Raw genomic sequence first — 16,591 nt, forward strand, 5'->3', positions numbered from 1 at the left:
ACTCCTGCCCTTAGTATTTATAAAAACCTGGGTCCGGCCCTGCTGCTACAGAGTACAATGCAAGTGTTTCATGATATTTTTATGATTATAATTAATGTCGTTTCAGGTTTTTGTATGTGAAAAACAAATTCATAAAAGAATGCAATGAGTGTGTGTGTATGTGTGTGTGTGAGAGAGAGAGAGAGAGTGAGAGAGACTAGGTCATCTTTTAAGACTGTTTAAACTTCTTTTTGAATAAACCCTCCTCTCATCATTTCTACCTTTAAATTATCCTGTCATGTTGTCGGTCCACGTAAATCAACTTGTCATACCGCCTCACATTTCCCGTCCCACAGTCTCACCCACCGATGAGCAGCGCGGTGCGTAACTCCTTTCCCCCCTCTCTCCGGCTCAACCGTCTCCAGTCTGCCAGAGGAGAGCAGTCGTGCTCCCAGTGGAAGATGGCGGTGGGGATGCTGTCTGGGGCTGGAGCAGCAGAATACTGGATTTGCACAAGAAGCGAACCCGGATGGATATAAAGGAAAAACAATGAACATATTCCCATCTTTTCTCCTCGAGGTCTGGACTCTTTCGGGGTTGTTTAAGTAGAGTCCGCTGCCCTTTTTTTCTGGCAGAAATCCGGGCTTCTTGTCGGGGATTCACAGACTACACACTGATAGCTCGGCGCATAGACAGGGTGGGAGTGAAAAGTGGACGAAAATGTCGGATACAAAGGTAAAAGTTGCAGTGAGAGTTCGGCCCATGAACCGCAGGGGTAAGTGTTAGAACCATGATTTCTGTCTCCAAACTCGCATTTCTGTCTCTGTCTCGGCTTCGTGCTACATTATCATAAAGTTTGGATTTCTTCGCCATTGCTGCTTCCAGCTTCAGTTATGAGCCTGAAGTCAGACTTGAGTGTAGTTTGAACACGGTCAAAAAGAAACTAAGGATATGACTTTTTTCACACCCCCGCATTCTGCTTTACTTTCCCAACAAACCTCTCTTTGCAGAAATTGAACTGAACACAAAATGTGTCGTGGATATGGAGGACAACCAAACAGTTCTTCACCCACCACCCTCAAATGGAAAAGGAGAGAACAGGTAAACAAAGCTGAAATACTGCCAACAGTTCATATTTGCAAATATGTCTTATACTAAGGTCACACTATTGAAATCAGAACAGTGCAACGAGCTTGTTGTGGCAAAGGCATCTTATGCTTCACTGTGGTTAGTATGAGTGCATGAGGGTTAAAAAAAGTCTTTGCAGTGCAATATGGGGGCTCTGGGTGTTTAGGGAATGTCTGTAAGTGAAAGAGCAGAAAACTTTAATATCCCGCCCTTGTTGTAATGCAGTTAAAGTAACCAATAATCCAAGGTTAGCATAGAAATGTTTATTCACTAAGCTCCTGGTTACAAGTTTAGCTCAAAACACATGATCCTGTTACATTGTACTAGGGATCAAAGTTGCACGACAACTTTCACTTGAATTAAATCTTTACAATTTCTATACATAAACACCAGTAAATAAACATAGATGACAAAAAGAAGTGCTGCACTGCTAGTGCTGCTGAGGACATGATGTCTGTCACCCACCTGCCTGCAACATGATATTATGTTATGTAATTCATGTGAACTTTCCAATACTACCTCAGTATAATAATAACAACACTTCTATATTATGCATATCTGATGTTGAGTTTCGAGACTGGCTGAGCATGTTCCACACATCAAGACGCCTGTTACATAGAACAGATTAATGTTAAGCCTCAGGGTATTGCTGTAAGTCTCCCAAGTCAGAACTAATTTAAGATATGTAGTGTTCAGAGTGGGGTGAGACCACACGGTGGGTGTTTCAGATGGTAGGATGCTGCTCACTTTATTGTAGCTAAAAGTGATGAAAAGCATCCTCTAATATTTCAGACACTGCACACTGAGTGAAGGTCAGCAAATAAGCCATAATTTCTGCAGGTTTGTGAACTGACATGCTTTCGGGCTGTAATGAGGGGACGCCTGGAGTCACACACACAACATGTAGGCTAATGATGGCTGCATGTATGTGAAGTCAAATGTCATGGCTGTTGGCGACGGTCAGAGATGTTGTATTTCACCCATCACGGCTGAAGCAGTTTTTTAAAATTTTTGTGCTTGGTTCGTTTGCTCTCCTCTGCTGTCGGTGTCACACATGATTAGACAGCTGACCTCATTACCCACAGGCGCAAATAAATCTGAAAGGATGCTCATTTAGAAGTAAAAAATAAAAAAAAAGGTTTTGTCTTTTATTTATCACTAAAATAACGTCCTTTCTGATCACATCAAATGAACAAACAACTCTTCAGGCTACAGTGAAAGTTCACAGTGTGACTGCTGAAAATGAAGTCATAGGAGGCAAATACTGTATGTGCCACAGTCAAGGCTTTTCTCATGGCCCTGATCCAGTCTTGTTAAAGTGTAACACCCTCTCGGCTGTTCCATGTAACCATCAGTCAGCATTAAATGCTAAAGAGCTCGCTCCCCCAACAGCTTGGCTCCGCATATTAACCTGTATTTAAGGTAATTATCAGAACAGAAATTGCCACACAATGGCGGCCTTCCAGGCAATTAAACAAATGACGCTCAAAGCTAACATATGCGGAACAGGATACATAACGACAGAACAAAAAGCTGTTGTAGGTGAGAGGTCAGAGGAGTGACAATATAACTGTGCAAAGATTCATAGTGACTACATCTTCCAGTATTTTCTCAGTGAGGTGATTAGGATTGGGATCTTTCCACTGCTCCCTGTTGCCATGTTGTTGAGTGAGACACAAACATATTTCACATTTTCATTCAGCGGAGGTTTCCGTATCAGATTTAGATGTCATATCAGTTGTGCAGAGATTCCTTTCATGAATGTAGACATTGATATAAAACATTTTCATCTTTTGCAGGATTCCCTCTAACTCTAACTGGGTTAGAATCTATAATAAACAACTAGTTATATTTCCTAAGGTAGTACGTCCTGTAACCGCACAGTGGCTGTAGCCTCGGTTTGATTATGTCACATTTCTATTCTATAGTGTAGTTCAGGCATATAATTACTTGTTAACATTTCAGTCCTGGTGCTGTGTGTGTTTTGGGTCTCTGTGTTTAGGCTGCCATGGTTTTCTTAAACCATATAATTTTCCTCTCTGCTGCTTGTGGAGCCACATATGGGGATACCCTGATCGCTAAGACTTTGCCTTGTTTTGAAGACACCTGTTCCTGTGCGTTGAGAAATGTGTCAGATTTAGTGGGTATTAGCATGCCAAATAATGGCTGCAGGGCCAAGATCATGGGAACCTTTTCTCTCTCATGGGAATTCTCAGGCACAGCATCAGAGGGGGAACAGCAGTAATAGATATTTTTATGAAGACACATCTGAAAATAATTAAACTGTTAATTTAGTATGCTGCATATCTTGAAATACAGGATTTAACCAAGGGAAGAATGGCATGAATATTTTTAGTGGATCTCTTTTTTTCCCTGATAGTTGTGCTCAATACCTAAAAATACCAAATATGGCTTCTGTCTGATGAAATGCAGAAATTACGTCTCTGTTGGGTTAAACTTGGAGCCAGTACCATGTTGGATCATTAATTAGACACTGAAAACTTTCCAGATTTTGTCTGTGTTATAATCAGTTTTTTTGCAGAGACCACACAGCACCACAAAAACATGTAAGTCACGTAAAGAATCTGAAGAAATATAAGGGATTTCCTTTGATGGCTAAGCCTCATTCTTTGCACCACCGAGCATTATGGCAACACTCGTGACCCCCCCCTCCCAGCTGCCCCTCCCTTCCTCTCCTGTTTCCCTGAGAAATGATCGCTAATCTCAGTGGTGTGCAAATGAAACATGGATTTTGACTTCAGGGCGACAGGTTAAGTTTCGTAAGTTTCATCTTTCATCTGCCCATTAAGCTGGCACCCATGGCATATTTGAAATGGGAATCTGGGAGAGCAGTTTTGTTTTCACGCGCCAGTCTGCTCTCCTTTGGGGTTTAGACACAATGAAGGTGGGGGTGGAGAGGCAGAGAAATACCTGAGGCTGCTGTCTGTGCAGGGGATGAGCCGTGGAGCATCATGACAAGAAAATACCCTTCCACTCACACAATGGGGCTGTATTACATCTATCATGTCCCGGCATGTCCGTCAACGTGCAACAATTGAATACAGGGCCATCCAGTCCTGGAAAATCTTCCTTATGCAAGCCCCTTTCTTCAGTATATTTCTAGTGTAGATGCACAGAGTTGTTGCAAAATCCAAAAGCTAACCACAACAGAGTTTTCAAAGAGGCACACTGGAGTCTGGTGTGTGTCAGAGAAAGGTGCTGTATTATGTCTTTCTTTTATTGTAGTTAATGAAAAACATGGAGCTTTTAAAAAAATATGCATTTAACTAAAGATGTGTCTTTGTAGGGATGAAAATATCACTTTAGTTTTCTCATCCCCCATGCCTCTGTAGCTGTGCAGTCCCGCATTACAAGATGATCAGTGGAAGCATGCCTCTGTGCGATACTGTCTGTAACCAAGCTTATAATTTCTGCTCTAATCTCATCCTTATCACTAATGGTTACAAAAGCACTATTGGGTTTATCTCTACTTGACTGTGTTATCTTGCTTACTTGGGTATTGTAATACTGTACAGAGGAGGTTCAGTTCAAGGATAATTATGTGATTTTTAAATTGGTGGAGCAAAAAACGCTGCAATGTACCGTCCGCTTAGGAGCACATCTGACAGGCTCAGACTGTTATTGTAAAGTGTCTAACAACATTGTGGATATGATTCTTACAGAGATAGACCTTGTTGTTAAAGAGTAAGATCCTTTTTGTTTAACCTTTTTGTTTGTTACATCGCTACCAGACTCCATTGACAAAAACAGTAATTTTACCTTGCAGAACATGGGAGTTGCTGGTTTTGTGGGCGTTAATGATGTGTGAATTTTGTTACCTTTCGACAAAGCCAGGTTAGCTGTCTCGTTTCTAGTCTTTAAGGTAAATTAACTGGTTTTGAGGTAAGCTGCTGGACCTGAGAGTCATGGGAATATATATATATATATATATATATATATATATATATATATATATATATATATATATATATATATATATATATATATATAAAATATATTTTATATATATATAAAAGTTGATCTACTCTTTTAAATTGGTTTCATTTTTCATCACAGAACCTCCCTGGTGACTACCAGAGACCAACCCAATGTGGTCAACATGTGTTTTGTAAAGGCTTTTACAGATAGCCTCTAATGCTTTCTGTTTGTTTGTTAGCACTGATGATACACAGATGTCAAAGACACAAAGCTTCCGTCTTTTAAATAAAGGTGCTGAGTAGCCTTAACAGTCTCCCGTGTTGTTGAAGTCTCAGAGCGTGGTCACATTTTCTCTCAAGTCACACATGACCACGTGTCATCATGCTTTCCAGAACTTCCAAAACAAGCCTTTACTAAATGACAATGCTGCCTTGTCCAATGGCTGCCCTCAGGAATGTTCCCTTTGTCTTTCCATTTTGCTCCCTATGTGCCAATAATCAACCTTTCCATTCAGTAAGATGTTGTTCTCAGAGTTAGTTGGCCCAAAATGCACACAATGAGCCCAACTCTTGTCTTTAAGACTTAATTCAGGCATGCTATTAGGGGAAAGTGTTGTGCGTTGCTGATGAAAGGATTGTATTCCCACAAGGACTGTTCCCTGTTTGTTTAGAGGGTGGAACATTGTTTACATCTTGATCCGGAATTGAGAAAAGATGGCGTCCTCCCTCTTTGTCAAGCCTGTGCCTCATTAATCTCAGATGTGGCTTTTCATTCACAAAGGAGCCTATGTAAAAATCCACTCTCAGACATTTCTTCCATAGCGATTCTGGTTTTCCTTCTCTCATGATTCTCTCAGATGAGGCCTTTTTGAAGTTTTGAAGCCGGCTTGTTGTGTTTACATGAATTTCATTTCACGGTGGGATAGATTTATTGTGGACTCACTTTCAGTCTCACTCAGGGGAAATGGAGCCAGGCAACATTAACAAAAGCTTAAAAAACAAGTTTTTAACATGTCTCTGTCTGGAAAGCAATACTCTGCTCACTAGATTTCATTATTTTCAAGCATGTAATTACTGTAAAAAATATTTCCCTCTGCAGTTAATGACTTTTGTGATATGTTTGGGTTCATGAGCATGCTTCTCTGGCTTTTGTTGTCAATTGTTCTTAGCAGCCACTTGCCACATCTATTAAGATAAGTGACATCTAGCAAACAGACAGGGTCAAAGGAGGTGTGTCCCGGTAGTAAATGTGTCACTTCATTTCCCTTGGGGAGGAAGCTTTACCATATTGAACAAATTGATGAACTTGACTTCTTTCTGGCTTGTATGTTGCCTTTGAAACCACCTAGATTTAAGGCGGTCAGAGCAGATGTGGTCAGTGTCCCTCTCTGTGTGTCTTAGCATACACACACAAACACTTGGCTCCACAACCTGCTGACCCAGCTTGTCACACAGCGGTGTCAGAAATGCCGGAGAGGATTAAATTAGACCCCGTCTGCATCATATGTTGTGTTGTTAACATTTGTTATGGAAACTTCAAGGTCCCATGCAGACGTCGGCATGAGCATCATGTGCACTGCTGAGGGCAGAGCTGTTCGTTAAGGCTGTTTTTGAGATCCTGAGTTTGGCTTTCACATTGGAACTTTGACTCATGAAGTTGGTAGGTTGTCTCGCTTCCATGTTTACTGCTGTTGCTTAGTGACTGCTGTTGCCAAGATACAGAAAAGTTCTGGAGTTATGTTGATGACCTAATGAGTGATGTCCCCCAGCCACCCCAAATATTTTCTTAGGAAGCTAATTTTAGCGTTTAGAACAATGATCCATGGACACATTAGTTTCATATTTTCAAATTGTTTAAATACCCAAGTGGTGGAATTTAACTGAGTACATTTACTTCAGTTCAGCACAATTCTGAGGCACTTACTAGATATTTCTACTCCACTATAATTTATTCCACTGCACATATCTGATAGGTGTAGTTACTAGTTACATTTCAGATTAAAAGTTTCAAAGCCTTTAGAACACAATGCACTTAAAGATTAAATTGATGTTTCCAAACCATTCGGCTTGTGCCTCCCAGTTTCACTTAAACAACAGTTCAAATGATCCAATATTTCACAAATAAAGCAAAGATTAGATAAAAGTTTAAAAGTGAAAACAGATTTTTGTATCAGAAATGAACTTAACTCCCATTAATCATCTCTGTAGGACATGTAATAGTGTGTTTTTGCATTGTGGCAAGTGGATAATACCACTTCCATCATGTATTGCAGCTAATTCAAACCAGCCTGTCAGTACTTTCACTTAAATGAAGGATCCGAGTACTTCCTCCATCCCTGTTATGCAATGAAGCTGAAGAAGCTCCAGAATTTGTTTGTGTAACAGGAGTTAGCAGTCTCAGTAGCTTGGATGAGTCCTGCAGGTCTGTTTCTGTCATCAGCCAGCCAACTTCCCTCAGTGCTGTCTTGGAAATATACTTTTGAATGTCCTGCATGCTAAACGTCTGACTCCAACTACTTGCCATGTTTACTTGTGGATCACTCATGCTAATAAAAGCCTGGTCAGTGCTTCCTCAGAAACATCTTGAGTGTCATTGGTCAGACAAGAGACCTGCCCCCTCCCCCTCTACTGTAACTCTGCTTGGCATTTCCCTGCTCTCTCCCTGTGTGTGTGTGTGTGTGTGTCTGTGCGGCAGGGTGACCTCGGCTTTCAGTGGGTGGGGGCCGGCGTGTTCTGTTCTAAACATACTGGAAGACCATCTGAAATGTTAGCTTGTAGCCTGTGAGAGCACAGTGCACTGTAACCCAACACTTACACACAAACACAAACACACGCACACAGTCACAGAGCTCTGGACTGCTGTGGCTCTGGCGCTTGTTGAATTGTTGTCCGAAGCATATCAACAGCCAAACAGGGGGAAGAGTCATATGTGCAGTCAAATGGAGGTTAAAAGGGTGGGGGAGGCAAAGTTTTCGCAACAGATCAGGAGGAGGAATTTGAATCTATGTGGGGGGAGGTTGTGCCAGAAAAAATATTTCTAAGTGTGTATGTGCACACATTCGAAATGTCATCCCAATGGGGGGTGAACCTCATCCATGTGATTTACATATTCCATTTGAGCAGCAGGATTATGTCATCAGAAACTCTTGCAAAACCTGCTAAATCACACAGATGAAGCTGACAGTATATCCCTGGTGCAATGGCAAATGTGGAGCTACAACATGCGCATTTCTAGATTTGGAATTATTTTTTGTCATCATTATTTGAAAGTCTTTCTGGGTTCATTTCAGAGGGTAACACCACTTAAATCATGTATTGTAGCTAATTCAAGCCAGTCTGTCAGTTGAAGCGATGTCAAATCAAATTTAATGATACAAAAAAGTATGAAATATCTATTTGTCTGATACTTGACCTGAGCGTGGGCGTGCAATGTAATTTTTGAAAGTGTAGATGGATGCTCCAGTGGGTGGATGATACAGTAGATTAATCTGGTGTGTTGCCCACTGGGCTAGGAGAGTGCAGTTTTCTGTGGCATAATGACCCAGTGGCCTTAATCCTGCTCCATAACCACAGGGGGGATTCCACTGCTGCTCTCCCACTCTTTGTACCTTCCTTCTGGGTACCAACACAAGCATGGATCTGAGCTGGAAGGCACAGGGAGATGCTATGATTTCACCAAACGTGTGAGGTGACTGATCTGACCCTCAACAATAAATTAAAAAAAGATCGCAGTCTGGATCTGATTAGGTGTTTCTTACTAAAAGCGATAAGAAAGAAGGATTTTACAAAGACGATCAAGATCTTCTCCTCTAATCTGTCTGCTGCAACACAAGATCAGCAGAGAGGGGGAAGAACCGTAGTAGTGAGTGTGGCCAATTTCCATCCTCGGCCAAGTTGAAATCATTCATGAATGCTTTGGCATCAGGTACCTGGAGGCGTGGGAGCCTGAGCGTGCCCTTGATGACACACACATTAAGGCACACACAACTGGCTCCCCCATGGGACTTACAGTCTTCAGCTTTTCCCTGCTGGGGCTGCAGTGTCCGCCTGCATCTGCCTCTGAGGGGGGAAGAATCTGATGCTATCTGGCACTTCTGTGCCATACATGTGTGTCACACATTTGTTCTGTGCAACCACAACATGAGTATGAGTCAGGTTTGGAGTCTATGCTGCCAGTGGTGGCATTTGTTAACTACATTGTAATTAATTGGCTCAATTAATCATGTGAATCAAAATGAATGTCAGGAAAATTATTGAACATAGTTTATGACATTGATAGAAGATGCAAAGAAGTTTTGTTTTTCAATTGAGCAATTTAATTTAAAATCAAACAATCTTGATTACAGGATTTTTGCAGTATAATAAATGTAATAAATGCCTAAGTAAATAGGGAGTTATACAACCAAATCTAAGTTTTGGAATTCCTGACATAGCTAGAGGACATAGCTTACATGGCTTATACAAGCAAGGTACAAAATAGCTAAGAGGGACACAGATTTCTTGGGAGATTTAAGAGATTATGTCCAAAGCAAAGTGGGAGAACTGGAGCCTAATGTACTTAAACTTATTAAGGGGGCGGTATTAACATTGTGATGGGAGGAGGAGGTAAGGAGAGAGTCTGTAACAGTCTGAAATTCAAAGTCAGTTTTTAGACTGAAATGAAATTCTTATGAGACTTGGTGAGGAAATCATAGTTCTATGAAATCCAAAATATAGCCGCATTGAAACAGTTCCCCCCATTGTGTTGTTCAGCATTCCTAGCATACCAGATGTGGCTCCATATACTGTACATACAGTAGATGACACAGTGAGCGAGAGCCACCAAACCACAGCAGTAACTGTGTTACTGCTTAGTTTCTGCTGCAGATGCACAGATTCTCCTTCACAGTCTATACTGCATGTCTTTTGTCTCTGCATTTAACACGAGTGTGTGTCTCTAGCTGTGTGCTTCTGGTCTTGCGACTGTTGTCCTTACGCTCTCCATAGGGATACATCTGTTCTCTGTCTTCATACCTCTCTCATTCTTCACAAGGTTGAAGCTGCTGTCAGCAGCAGTCTGCTGTGTATTTGTTATCATAACTCTCCCACATGTTTCTTTCATCTTTGACATCTCCACTTTGTAGTAACACTGAAGCTTCAAGAATAGAATTTTTTACCTCTCAAGTTAACATGCATTTGGACTTGATCAGTACTCTACCCAGTGTGCCCTTTGGTAGCCTTAGATCTGTGCCTTCTGCTGTCTGACGTTGATCCATATCTCATGCTGTATCCCCTCGTGGACATCCCCTCTCCGCTCTGCAGTATGGAGGGACAGACCAGAGGACAGGGCTCTGCTGCAGTCTTTGTCTGCTCTGATTAAGACCAAGTCTCGATGGTTGTCAGTGGCCCAGATTCAGATTCAGGGTATGAACCCAAACGAGGCCCTCTTCCTTTTACTCCCCTGCTCATTCACTCTCTTTATGTCCCTCATCATAATGAGCCTGAGCTCAGCTAATGGCTCTGAGATGGTAATATGGCAGCTCTTCAGAAGGAAGCAGTTCATAATTCCTGCTCTTTTGGGAAAACGTAATGGCAGCACGCATTTGAAATAAGATGAAAGTAGAAGAGACTATATCGTTAATATTGTCACGCAGCTCTGTGGTTGTGCTGTTGGTGACTCAGCTCAGTTTGTGCGAGACACTTCGGTGCAATGTTTCATTCCTCCTAAAGCGGCCCGCCCTGTATTAGTTACTGTGTGAAGGTGATGCCCACCTCTGTCACTGTGCCAGGAGATGCCTGCAGGAGGGAACTGCTGACTGCCGAAGGACAGGACTGTGGCACATGTAGAATCATTAGGATGGTGTATGTGCTGATGTGTTGTACTGCAACATGTGCAGCCCCAGTTTCTTTTCTTGTTGTAACGGCTATAATAACCTGTTTGGAGCTGTTGGGTCTTTGTTGTTATAGTTTTTCTACTTTGGGGAATTCCCTCTCCAGTTAAGAGAATAATCCTACATAACTTAGGGCCATATATACTATCCTTTTGTCCTTAGTTCCGGCAGCTGGTAATGCTGAGTGCAGCTTCCCCAACCTGGCCTCCCTGCTAAATCCACAGGCATAAGAGCTATTTACTCAACAGAGTCAGTGGGACATTGAATCCTAAATCTCTTCCCTTCTTTACGCTCCACTGGCCCAATTATGAACCCAATCACAGCAGCACCTACCACCAGGACATGTCACTGTGTGGCAGTGAATGAATGAGTGAATAAATGACGGAAGGACTGAATGAAGAAGTCACAAGAGCAATTTCGAAATTCAGAAAGTTAGAAAGGAGTCTGAGGTTTCATTAAAATGAAACTGTTTTGGTTTCACTGCAAATATTCCAGTTTTAAAAAGATGTTTGTTTCAACACAGACAATGGGAAGTTTCCTACTGTGCAGCTGCATTTTACTGAGTGTGAACATGTTCTGACTGTTAAAATGTATCAACGCTAATCATGTTCCTTCTTCTCTCTCTTCTGTTTTCCTCTGTTTATGATGGATTGCCCGTCTCATTCGACAGGAAACAGCCCAAGGTACGTAAGTTTCATCTGTCTCTATTGCTACAAAAAACCCTGGCTAGCATCGACAGAGCTGACGTGCAGTGTCAGCATAAACAGTCAGAAGTTATTTTAGAGCAAGTAGCTGTTTGTAGCGACTTCTCACTTACTGTGCTGGCATCACAGACACCAAAATAATTCAGTGTCAGGATGCAGCACAGGCAACACTATTCCCCCGAGGCCGAGAGGCATCCTGCACAGGTCGATCTACTGTTGTGGTGTTGTTTCTAGGGACATGATTGAGAGTGTTTCAGCAGTTTGGTTGGTCAGCAGGAGCCGGATAGATGTCCGTGTGAATGTGTCAGCGCTCTAAGATCTCGTGAACACCCACAAAGGTTCTACAATGAGAGAGGGGATGAGCGCGGACACTGGGGCAGTGTGTGTGTGCATTCAAAGCTGCATTGTTGGAGTGCACCCCCACCTCCCCCCTTGACAACACGCTGGTGACTAGCTCAGAGATGTTTCACACACCAGGGACGGGGGCTTTGTTGCTCAGTGCACTCGGCGACTGATGGGACCAGAGAGTGTTAGCATGGGCCACAGGCGTGCGCGATCTCTGGGGCCCGTGAACCTGAGTTACCCTGTAATACCCCCTCAGCTAGACAAGCACGTGGCTGTCTGCTAAGTTATAGTGGCATTCGAATTAGTCTCTCCACATTCTGAAGGGTAAACGGAGGCCGCAGCCCAATCTCGTTTGACCAGTTTTCATCCTAGAAATGACAAAAAGGCCTTTGTTCTTTCCAGCTTCATCATTATTTGTACTGCTGATTAATAGTAATTGTCCAATCAAGAACAATTTGTTGCACAGTCACACCCTCAGGCTGGACAGAGGCAGACCAGAAGAGACTGAAGCCCTAGTTACCAAACCAGCTCTAATTGAGAATGATGGCACTTTTGTTCCTTTGAATGGCACCCACCCACTTGTCTGAAGTCACTAGAGGAGGTCTTGCTTTCAAAGCATTCAGTGATCTCAGTGCTTCCCATGCTGACTGTGCAACCAGTGGTTCTCTGGCCAATAGCCCTTATTATGATTAGAAGGGAGTTCAATTATTTTGGGGTATTTGTGCTTGGGAAAATGCTTTGGCAGAGCAGCAGCAGTACACTGGAAGCCAGGAGTAGTAACATGTGCTGCAGTGTTGTGCCTGCACTGCGGGATGACTGTGCAGCAGCAATTGTTTCTGCATCTTGGAAGAAATCTCACAAAGAGAAGTGGCTGAACTCTGATAAAAATAGATAAAAATAGATAAATATGCCACCAAATCAGACTTTAACAGAAGTGCAACTATGAAATCATGAATGAGCCTTCTGATACATTAATGTAGAAGATTTCATCCAAGCTTAAGTTAAACCTTAAAACAACTTAAACAGAGCTGTTTAAAACTATAAAAATAACTCAGACTGATTAAAAAGAAGAACAAAGAGTGCACACTGTCTGTGCAGCAATTAACTGAATTCACAAAGAAAGACCACCTTTTGTAGTTTTAGATCCAACTGAAGAAGATTTCAGACAGAGAGGGAGCAGCACACATAAAAAACTCTACTGTCTGATTCACTGCAGACTCTGGGAAGTTATATCTCCCATATCTGCCCAAAAAAGTATATGCAGTATTAAATACTGTATACCCATGCATATTGTCCTGCAAAGTGCAGTTGACACCCACTTCACTTTACGTAAAGTTATGGTCAGGATCAGTTTACAGTGCTGTCCTGGATTTAAATATTTAAGTCAACATGATAAAACCTCAGTGAAAAGTTGCAGCAGGCAGACAGACATTATATGAAGAAAGAAATGAGAAATTTGAGGGGAACATTAGAACACATGGTAGCTCAAGTGAATACAGTAACAGGAGTTGTTCTGTCTGTGAAGAGTTGGGGGTCCTTGGTAAATGAGTTCACTGGTCTTTCCCACATAGCATCCTCTGTGTGTGTTATCCATCCAGAGCTGATGCAGGTGCCTGGGGAACACAAAGACTCTCTGCTGCTGAAGTCTGTGTTGTGAGACCCAGCGCTGAGGGCTGAGAGCCAGCCCGCACCACCGGGAAACAGCTACGGCCCCGTCTCCTTGGAGACAAGGGTCACCGGGTGCTGGAATTTCTTCTGCGGAGCGCTGACCCTGATTTATGAATTCATTTAACTCCAGCCACTATGACAAAAACAAGGGGCAGCTAACAGTGGATTTGTGTGGACGGTTGTGGCGTGATCTTTAACGAGCGTTACCTCAAGCGGTTAGACTTCACCTTGCTCACTCAGACAAGCTTGGTCCTGCTGATTTACTGCAGGGTGGCACAGTACAGCACAATACACCTTGTTTTTGTACCTCAGAAGGAGAAGTGAGACTACTACTAAGAAAGTGTTGTACTTATACATGCTTGGGCAGGTGTGAGAAGTGTGTGTTTAAAATCTGTGCGCTGTCTCTCCCACAGGTGTTCGCTTTTGACCACTGTTTCTGGTCCATGGATGAGTCCAACGTTCCCAAATATGCTGGTGAGTCATAAATTCTGAAACTGATCCTTCAGTCATCACCAAAGAACTCAGATTACGTCCCATGTAAAGACCTGCTGAGCTTTGTGCAGTAATAGTGTAGGGAAACTCCCTACTTGATGGCCTGTTTTTGCATCATGCAAAGCAAAGCGCAGTGTGGGCATATATAGTAATTTGCATTTTGAGTGAATACATTACAGTATATAAACAAAGTAGTTGTCTTTGTACTGGCTCGAAACAATAAAATCATCATGCAGTTTAGGGCCATGTGTGCTCATATATAAGACACTTGTATTTGCAATATGTACAACAAATATTAATATGAATACTGCAGGTTGTTGTCATTTGCATTTCATATTGTGCTGTAATAATGTACCAGTGCTATACTTCTCACGCACCCACTCATATGGTAAATTCAGTTTCTTCAGCTTCCATTCATTTCTCTAACGAGTGCTGCACAGAAAAGGTTGCAGCTACTGTTTTTTGTAACATCTATAGAAAAAAAAGGGCTATCACTGCCAGTCCGAGGCAGATTTACATTATCATTGTCGATATTTTGCTTGTAATAGTGCTCTCATTTTGTGATGGGAATGCAATGCTTACATCTGCTTTGTACCGAACTGACAAGGCAATCTGTTCACTGAAGGGCTGCCTCAAGGGCCCAGACCAAGGCTTTATTTAGCTCATTAAACAGCTGTCCCATTCAGTCGGAGCACGACAGTGAGCAACACAAGAGATTTCTCAACACACAGTACCGACATTTTCCACACGACCAGACAGGAATCTGTCACCTTTCATGAATCTTATTTTTCATTGTTTCTTGTTTGGCAGCCCGTGTTGATACATTTCTCTGCACTGATTATTAAGGAAGACGACCAGATAGGAGTAGATAACAGTACTTATATAACTGGATGGTTCATCTGTTTACCATAATCTCCATGGTGACTGATTCTTTGTCTAAAAGGTCAAGAGGTGGTGTTCAAGTGCCTTGGAGAGGGAATACTTGAAAATGCATTCCAGGGATATAATGCCTGCATATTTGCCTATGGACAAACAGGTAACTGAAAATCCACTCGTTTTTTTTATTTTTTGCTATATCCATTAGACCATGCAGTCTTTAAATTATTTATATATAATGAATTGCCTCTATTATACTCAAGGTCTCTAAGTATATTTGCAGGCTGAGTTGTCTCCAGATGTGTCCTTAAAAAGTTTAAAGAGCAGGAAGATTTGTATTTCTGATCACACTGGTAAATCACTTAACTCATATCCTTCCTCACCCTAGAACAAATTAGCTTCTTTAGCCCGCTTCCTGTCTTTAGAGGGAAACACTAAGGAGACACACCTATTTGGTAGTTTGAAGAGAAGAGCACAAATATTGCAGCTGCCTCCCAGTTACCTGATGTATAAGAAAAAAAAAAATTCAGGATGGGAACTGCAGATGCACGTGGCATTTGATTTAGCATTTTTAGCACCACTATCAGTGTGGTTCCTTGGGTTGGAAAAGGCTCAAATTAAAGTTTCACCACAGCAGATTTCATCACTGTATAGACTTCTCTCTGTAGGGGATATAATCATGTGTGACTCCATCTAGGTTCAGGCAAGTCCTTTTCCATGATGGGGAATGGGGAGCAGCCAGGTTTAATCCCTCGACTCTGCTGCTCGCTGTTTGAGAGGGTCCACAGGGAGGCGAACGAGGCCCACACTTTCAAGGTGGAGGTGTCTTACATGGAGATCTACAATGAGAAAGTCCGCGACCTGCTGGATCCCAAAGGGTGAGTCTGATATGCGGTCTTGTACTTTTTCCTCAGAATGAGCACATGCGACTCAGCTCACTGAATTTAATAAGTTAATGCTGCTTTGGTAATGCTCTTGACCCGGGGTAACAGACGCAGCTGCTCACACAAACTGTGGTGCAATTTCCTCATAGTCTTGATTTTACTCCAGTTCCAGCGTGAGCAGTGTCCTCTCCGTCAGCTTCCCACTTCGTGCCGCTGCGCGTCTCTGTTTATAGCTCTGTTGTGTCTAGTAGCCTGAAAGGGTGGGGGGGCGGCGGCGACAGAATGATGTGTGAGTAGGAAGCTCAACCCCAGTTATTTCCTGCAGAACGGTGGCCAGCGTTGTCCTCTGACACTGCTGTGTTCTCTGCCTCCATGGTCTGATGTGGGTTGGCAGACAGACTGCAGGGGAGGGTGAGTTGTGAAAGAGGGACATCTGTTAGTGAAGCTGGGAGCAAGAGAGTGGTCAGAGCCGCTTGTGAGCCGAGCCCCAGAGAGGGACTACAGTGCAGTGCTCTGTGTTTGCTGCAGATGTCGGAAGATGCAGCCAGAAACATTTCGATGGCGACTTCCTCTCACTTATATTACAAGCCTCACACTCTCTTGATCTCCCTGTGTATCTGCCTCTGTGATTTTTAGGATTAAATGTGATATAGAGCCAAGTGCAGAGTCTCCCACTATGAGTTGGTAGCTGGTCTTTCTAGTGGTTG

At 42.6% G+C, this 16,591-nt stretch overlaps 1 protein-coding gene across 7 annotated transcripts in view; it reads left to right on the top strand.

Moving 5' to 3' along the window:
• Positions 1–245: 245 nt before the first annotated feature.
• The window catches only part of kif13a (kinesin family member 13A), a 35,337-nt gene continuing 18,991 nt past the window's right edge, over positions 246–16,591 (top strand). For 6 of the 7 annotated variants that reach the window (XM_018688890.2, XM_018688898.2, XM_018688935.2 and 3 more), the window contains exons 1-6: positions 246–754; positions 990–1,080; positions 11,586–11,598; positions 14,046–14,106; positions 15,068–15,160; positions 15,698–15,878. In XM_018688890.2, the coding sequence (XP_018544406.1) occupies positions 700–754; positions 990–1,080; positions 11,586–11,598; positions 14,046–14,106; positions 15,068–15,160; positions 15,698–15,878 (494 nt within the window). In that variant the 5' untranslated portion in view covers positions 246–699. The remainder of the gene's footprint in view (positions 755–989; positions 1,081–11,585; positions 11,599–14,045; positions 14,107–15,067; positions 15,161–15,697; positions 15,879–16,591) is intronic. The other variant, XM_018688926.2, reaches the window with a different exon arrangement.

Source organism: Lates calcarifer, linkage group LG15, assembly GCF_001640805.2.
Source record: "Lates calcarifer isolate ASB-BC8 linkage group LG15, TLL_Latcal_v3, whole genome shotgun sequence".
Taxonomy (NCBI): Eukaryota; Metazoa; Chordata; class Actinopteri; family Centropomidae; genus Lates; species Lates calcarifer.